The following is a 7,291-nucleotide window of genomic DNA, read 5'->3' as shown; positions in this document are numbered from 1 at the left end:
GGCTTGGGAAGGATAAAGGCAGTAAATCCGACAAATGATGCTTTGAAAAGACGAAAACCCTTATAACAAACCTAACGTTTTCGTCTCTCTCCTTCTTCAGTTAGTGACAATCCTCATTTTGTGTCTCCCCCTTTCCGGCGAGGCGTCAATTTTGTCGAAGCCGGACATCTGCTTTCAAGTTGAACCTAAGGTAGGTAAGGGGAGTCGTGGGGGATAAACACTCAAAGAATTTTCGTATAGTTTTTCTTTTAATTATTGTAATATTAAACAAATAGAAAAAGAAAATACTAGGGGTATATCCGTCATTTTAAATATTTTAAATTATTTTGGACCAAAACCGCAACAAAACCGCAACAAAATGTTTATTTTGGACTAGTGGTACAACTTCAAAATATCTTGGACCAAAGTCTCAATTTTTGCAAACCACAGGGACCAAATTTGCATTTTTTGTCATTTATTTATAATTTTTTTCGATTTTCTATGTACAATGGTACTTCCATATCTTTAATCATAAGTTTAGGGGGTTTATCGTAAAATTGTTTTGTGCCCAAACGTGTTGATCAACGATGTTCGGTAACTAGAATTCAAATGCCAGAGCCCAGACCAACACAATTAGCGAGCGCGAAACAGACACTGATCGATCGAGAAATCTGACGAGAGAAGCAAATAAAGAAGGCGGAATCAAGCGCCACAGATGGCGGAGGACGGAGGAGGTGGATGGTTTCCGCCGATGGATCTATTCCGTTCAGAGCCCATGCATTTGGTACAACTCATCATTCCTATAGAGTCCGTTCACTCGACAATCTCTTACCTCGGAGATATTGGCCTCATTCAATTCAAAGATGTCTGTATCCATCTCTCTCCTCTCCCTCTGATAATGAATTGTTCTAGATAGTTATCATAATCACAATGTATATTATTATCGTAGCGTATTTTGGTGCATTAGGTTGAAAATTATAGTAATTCCGAAGGTGATTTACTGAAATTAAGCTTTTGCTTGTTCGAGGACTTTTGAGTGAATGACCTGAAAGTTGCCATTAAGTAAATTGAGCACCACGGAGGTTTTCTTCCAACCGGATGTTTATGGTTGTTAGACATTCAGACATATTCAAAATTTCTAGCTAATCAGGAGCTCATATGAAAATCTGGTTACGATATAACTTCTATTTAAGTTCTGTAATTAGTTATTGTATTCTTTCCTCTTCAAATTCTAATTGATATTAAGTTGTTAGCGTTTATGTGCTAGTAATTAGCTTTCCAATCATACAAAATTGAGTATAATTAGTTATCCATAAAAGGCTATTAAGGTTATGTAAACTGTTCAGAACTAAGAAGTTTAAATTAGGAGCTGTGCTATTCATACTTTTGCTAACAAAACATTTTAGTGTGTTCTTATAAGTTCCTGATAGGTTAAGTGGAAAATTTTGCTCATGTGAACAGATCCTTTACATGTATATATATCTTCTATAGTTTGTTCTATCCTTTAATTTTTAACTTTATTGGTATCAGCTGAATGCAGACAAAAGTCCTTTCCAGAGAACATATGCAAGCCAGGTGAAACTTGCTTCTGCTTCAAGCTTCAAAAACAAGTTATCGTTACTTTGTGATTCCCAAATAAGAGATACAATTGACTTCTGGAAGTTCATTTTTGCATTCTAATCTTTAAAACTGATATTGATTGAAAAAGAGAGTGTAAGTAACGTATTGATTATTGCTTTATTTATTTTGCTTCTGTTTTGAAGATCAAAAGATGTGGAGAAATGGCACGAAAGCTGCGGTTCTTCAAAGATCAAATGTCAAAGGCGGGTACCACATGGTCATTAAAACCTAATATATTAGCTGATATTCATCTGGATGATGTAGAGGTAATTAAATATGTCATTTTATGTGCATTCATATATCTTTTATCCTTTTACAAAAAAAATCAACCCTTATGATGGATATCTTTTTAGTTGAGACTTGGAGAACTTGAAGCAGAGCTGATTGAAATAAACACAAATAATGAAAAGTTGCAGCGTAGTTATAATGAGCTTACAGAATATAAGCTAGTTCTAATAAAGGTATATACTCATTTTAACTCTATTTTCATGGCTTCAAATTAACAAGAAATTCAATCTGTTCTTCAGGCTGGAGAATTTTTCAAAGCTGCACAAAACATTGCTACAGCTAAGCAAAGAGAGTTTTCATCAAATAAACTGCCTGCTGAATCCTTGACAATTCCTCTATTGAAGGATGATGTATGTATATATATATATATATATCCATATTTTACTTATATAATTTTTTTTTATGATGACCTTTTGATGTATATATTTGTAGGAATCAGAAAATGACCTAAGCAAACAAGTGAAATTAGGGTTTCTGACTGGGCTTGTGCCTAAAGAAAAAGCTATGGCTTTTGAGAGGATTTTATTTCGTGCTACAAGGGGTAATGTGTTTTTAAGACAGGCTCCTCTTGAAGAACCTGTGGTTGATCCTACTTCAGGACAGAAGGTTCAGAAAAATGTTTTTGCTGTTTTCTTTTCTGGAGAAAGAGTGAAGAGCAAAGTTGTTAAAATAAGTGATGCTTTTGGAGCAAATCGTTACCCTTTTGCAGAAGATCTTGCAAAACAATCACAGATATTAAAAGAGGTATCTGGAAGGATATCTGAGCTAAAGATGACAATACATGCTGGACTTTTGCACCAAGGCACTTTGTTACAAAAAATAGGAGAACAACACGAACATTGGAATCAAGTGGTATTATTATTGTTGTTGTTATTATTAACTCAATTGTTAAACATGCTTAAAAGCATAGTAACAGTCACTAAAATTTGTTTCTTTTGAAATGACAAGGTAAGGAAGGAGAAAGCTATTTATCACATTTTAAACATGCTGAGTATTGATGTGACAAAAAAGTGTCTTGTGGCTGAAGGGTGGAGCCCTGTATATGCAACCAAACGGGTTAACTTACATTCCACATTTTCTTGGACTTTTATTTCTTTTATTGATTTCTCTAATATTTTTTTAAATCTTATGGAAATATAATTTTGCAGATTCGGCATGCACTTCGGAAGGCAGCAATTGACTCAAGCTCACAAGTTGGCTCCATATTCCGTGTTTTGCACACAAAAAAGTTACCTCCAACTTTTTTCCGAACAAATAAATTTACAGAGTCCTTTCAGGCAATTGTTGATGCATATGGGTACAAATTCACAATATTAATAATTTAATATCATCACACCTTTTTTGTTTATTTAATATTAATTAATTTCCATCTCTAAAAATAAAAAATAAATGTCCTGTTGTTTAAAAAAACAACAGGGTGGCTAGGTACCAAGAAGCAAACCCTGGAGTATACACTGTTGTCACATTCCCATTTCTGTTTGCTGTAATGTTTGGTGATTGGGGTCATGGTATATGCCTTCTTCTAGCAACTTTATATTTAATATCAAAGGAGAAGAAATTTTATGGTCAGGTAGCTAATTAACTATAGTAAGATTAATTAATTAATTCATTTGTTTGTTTGTTTATGTATGTATGTATTTTTACAATAATAAATTTTTTAAATGTTACAGAAGCTTGGAGACATTGTGGAGATGACATTTGGTGGGCGTTATGTCATATTGTTAATGTCACTTTTCTCCATCTACACAGGATTGATATACAATGAGTTTTTCTCTGTTCCTTTTGAGTTATTCGGTCCTTCAGCCTATGCTTGTCGGGATGATTCTTGCAGGTGCTTTTCATAACACCGTTTCTGTATTTATTTTATTTTATTTTTTTATTTCAAAAAAATAAAATAAAATTTAGTCTGGTTTGATGCAGAGATGCTACAACTATAGGGTCGATAAAGGTGCGTGATACTTACCCATTTGGTGTGGATCCTATATGGCATGGGACTCGTAGTGAGTTGCCATTTCTCAACTCGTTGAAGATGAAAATGTCGATTCTTATTGGGGTAGCACAAATGAACCTTGGGATTATTTTGAGTTTTGTCAATGCCTTGTATTTTAGAAATAGCTTGAATATATGGTAAGAAGTTTAATTTAATTTCTTACGTGCATAACATCTTGCAAATAGAATATTGATTTATAAAGTTTATGCAATTTCCAGGTTCCAATTTATTCCACAGATGATTTTTTTGAATGGTCTGTTTGGATACCTTTCCCTTCTTATAATCGCAAAGTGGTACACTGGTTCAAAAGCTGATTTATACCATATAATGATATACATGTTCCTAAGCCCCACTGATGATCTTGGTGAAAACCAGCTTTTTAATAACCAGAAGACAATTCAGGTTGTAATTTTTAATTCTTGTCTTAATTTGAGGATAATGTTTTCTTTATTTTTGATACAAATCATTTTGATTAATTATCACCAGATTGGGCTGCTACTACTTTCACTAATTGCAGTCCCATGGATGCTGTTCCCTAAGCCTTTCATTTTGAAATCACAACATAACCTGGTATGTAATATGTAATGCCAAGTGTACTACGAATCTAAGCTAATAAAAACTACAAAGCATACATTGGATCTTTTTTTTTTTTGTTGAGTTGTAGAGACATGGAGATATAGATGAGTATGAACTGCTGGAAGACATAGACGACTCTTTGCATGGAGAGGCTAATGTTGATTCGGAGGGTGATCATGAATTCGAGTTCAGTGAAGTATTTGTTCATCAACTCATCCATACAATAGAATTTGTTCTTGGGGCTGTATCAAATACAGCTTCATACCTTCGTTTATGGGCACTCAGGTATCAACTAATTAAAGCCCCCTGTTTACTTTTTTACCCAATTAAATGGAATTATTGCAACCATTCTCTTCTTTCTTAGTTTGGCACATTCGGAGTTGTCAGCTGTATTCTACGAGAAGGTTCTTCTACTTGCATGGGGGTAATTAATTAATTAAGTTGATTCTGTTTATAAGTCAAATTAAAGGTCGGTTGTCATATATAATTATCGTTGTTACAAATTATAATTGTTTTTAAATTCGATTTATTTTCAGGTATAACAACGTTGTCATCCTCATCATAGGCATCGTTGTATTCATTTTTGCAACAGCAGGAGTGTTGCTAGTAATGGAAACCCTAAGTGCTTTCCTACACGCATTAAGACTTCACTGGGTGGAATTCCAAAACAAGTTTTACGGAGGAAACGGACATCAATTTCGTCCCTTCTCCTTTCAATTACTCGGTAACGAGGATGAATCAACTTAAATCAATCATATCACTCTTTTCAATTTCGAAATGTAATAATTCGTATATACATGTTGACTGTTTAAAAATAATAGTAAAATATTGATTCATACCAGAATATTCAAACTAGTGACGATGGATTGCAGCAACAGTGGAGACCATGGAATCGACACCACAAACATTGTGACCCTTGCAGATCTTGTAATACCCGTTTTCACCCCAATTCTCTCCCCATGAGTTCTTGATAATCCAGTATGGCTTCTCCTTCAATCTTATGGGAGCATAACCAGAAGCACCATAACCAACTAATAACACACCATGGTCTAATCTCTTTGAGCATACAAACGGGCATGACACTCCCCCAATATACGTTTGCATATAAACCGCATTGATAGCAACTGCAAGAGGACCATGTTTGACCAGATTAGCAGCGATCTGGTTTTCGTCAAGTGAGACCACGCTGAAGTTGCTCACGGATGCCACGACTTTGGTTTTGTCGAATTTGCAGGTTCCATGGTCCTTGGCTGTGTAAGGGTAGTCCTTCTCTCTCATGAGTCCACCGGCTTTTAGAGTGTACTCGAATGCGCTGTTCATCAGACCTCCATTGCAGCCTGCGTCGCATGATCCTTTTTCTTCTGGATCACACTGCATGTACATAGAATTAACGAGATTAAATTTTTACGATAAATTTAAAACCAATAAATGGAGAATTGAATGAAATCTAAACGAATTCAATATCAATCAAACCTCATGATCACAATCAACGAGTTGCTGCTCGCTAAGGCTCTCTAGCTTCCCAGTCGCAAGGAAATTTGCTCCTTCTAAAGCTCCGGTTGTACTAAACGACCAGCATGATCCACATGAACCCTAATTACCATCATCATTCGAAAAACGACGTCAAATCCAACTTCGATATCAGATCATGTAAATGTATTTAAATTTTCGAGTTAGATAATTAGATGGATTTACGGAAAAAAATTAAGCACCTGATTCTTCACACCAGTAACGGCACCATGATCTCGCCAATCGAAATCGTCTGGAAGATTATCGGTCGGAAGGATCGGAGCTTCGCTAGCATCGGCGGGGAACTTGAGACGAGACCTTAATCCGAGGTGTTTACTGAACTCCTCTGGCGTCATGTCAGAGAACTGAGTAACTCCGTGGACAGCCGAAGGATCAAGCTTCTGGTGGCGCTCAGCACGGCGCAGGTTAGACTTAAAAACTGATAACCTGTAATCGTGCTCCTCCTGGGATGCGTAGGATTTCATAAACTTGCGCTTGAAGGCACCGAAGTGGTCTTCCTCGGCATTTAACTGGTGATCTTCATCCTCCACCACCTGACGGATGAATATATCGCCTCCGGATTCATCGGCAGCGAAAGAGGTGGCAGCGACGCCGGCGATCAAAAGAGAAAAAGCGAGGAGGAGTGAGAATTGACGATCCATGAGAGAAGGAATATAAATGTAGATACAATGTGGTATTTGTATATATAGGCGGGATGTATAGCATTAGCAACAATGTAGGAAGCCTTCGCTATCGTCGTGATGAGAACGGCGGTTGCTTGGAAGCGAACGGGGAAGTGGTCCCAGTGAGAACATGCCACGTGGCAGAGTTTGATTGGTAGTAGTTGCGCGAATTGCTTCTCGTTCTATATATTTCTGTTATGATTTGAATCTTATCTAGAACAAAATAGTAAATTTCACGAATGGTGCTAAGGTATAGGTTAATTTGCGTGTTTGGCCTCTAACTTATTTTCTTAACTCGTAAGATCTCTACTGTTTGTTTTTGTTACGCGCTTGGTCCATGTCTTACCTAAAAATACTATTTTTCCCTTAATTTGTTTAATTTATTTAATTAAACACACATCCAACCTTACCGTTCTCACCTTACCTACTCCATAATTTTTCCCTATTTAAATAATAGTTTTTCATTGTAAAATAGGGACCAAGTGCGTAACAAAAACAAACAGTAGGGACCAAGTGCGTAACAAAACTAAATAGTAGGGACCTTTCGAGTTAAAAAAAATAAATTAGGGACCAAGCGTGAAAATTACCCCAAACCATAAGGACCATTCGTGTAATTAACTCAAAACAAAAACCATAGACCTAAACC

The 7,291-nt window shown here is 36.1% G+C and overlaps 2 protein-coding genes across 2 annotated transcripts; one reads left to right on the top strand and one right to left on the bottom strand.

Annotated features, from left to right (window-relative positions):
• The first annotated feature begins 418 nt into the window (after nt 1–418).
• On the top strand, nt 419–5,297 carry LOC111912484 (V-type proton ATPase subunit a3). Its single transcript, XM_042902875.2, has 16 exons — nt 419–844; nt 1,510–1,554; nt 1,743–1,865; nt 1,953–2,060; nt 2,127–2,237; nt 2,320–2,739; nt 2,836–2,943; nt 3,036–3,184; nt 3,304–3,457; nt 3,558–3,718; nt 3,808–4,014; nt 4,096–4,279; nt 4,364–4,447; nt 4,542–4,738; nt 4,818–4,877; nt 4,990–5,297. Exons 1-16 carry the CDS (start codon nt 695–697, stop codon nt 5,198–5,200), a joined length of 2,472 nt encoding a protein of 823 aa, XP_042758809.1. The 5' UTR covers nt 419–694; the 3' UTR covers nt 5,201–5,297.
• Nucleotides 5,197–6,646, bottom strand: LOC111912452 (cysteine protease RD19A). Its single transcript, XM_023908187.2, has 3 exons — nt 6,166–6,646; nt 5,927–6,046; nt 5,197–5,824 (listed from the first exon to the last, which is right to left on the bottom strand). The coding sequence occupies exons 1-3, from the start codon at nt 6,622–6,624 to the stop codon at nt 5,306–5,308; spliced, it is 1,098 nt and encodes a 365-aa protein (XP_023763955.1). The 5' UTR covers nt 6,625–6,646; the 3' UTR covers nt 5,197–5,305.
• Between the last annotated feature and the right edge of the window lie 645 nt (nt 6,647–7,291).

The sequence above is a fragment of the Lactuca sativa genome, chromosome 5, assembly GCF_002870075.4.
Source record: "Lactuca sativa cultivar Salinas chromosome 5, Lsat_Salinas_v11, whole genome shotgun sequence".
Lineage (NCBI taxonomy): Eukaryota > Viridiplantae > Streptophyta > Magnoliopsida > Asterales > Asteraceae > Lactuca > Lactuca sativa.
The sequence above is the reverse complement of the archived record's forward strand: the minus strand, read 5'-3'. Positions and strand labels throughout refer to the sequence as shown.

Coding starts and splice junctions, on each gene's coding strand:
- LOC111912484 (XM_042902875.2), top strand. CDS start 695: ATGGCGGAGGACGGAGGAGGTGGATGGTTTCCGCCGATGGATCTATTC. Junction 3,185..3,303: donor GCAATTGTTGATGCATATGG/GTACAAATTCAC, acceptor AAAAAACAACAG/GGTGGCTAGGTACCAAGAAG. Junction 4,739..4,817: donor CTTCGTTTATGGGCACTCAG/GTATCAACTAAT, acceptor CTTCTTTCTTAG/TTTGGCACATTCGGAGTTGT.
- LOC111912452 (XM_023908187.2), bottom strand. CDS start 6,624: ATGGATCGTCAATTCTCACTCCTCCTCGCTTTTTCTCTTTTGATCGCC. Junction 6,047..6,165: donor TTACTGGTGTGAAGAATCAG/GTGCTTAATTTT, acceptor GATGGTAATTAG/GGTTCATGTGGATCATGCTG. Junction 5,825..5,926: donor TCGTTGATTGTGATCATGAG/GTTTGATTGATA, acceptor ATGTACATGCAG/TGTGATCCAGAAGAAAAAGG.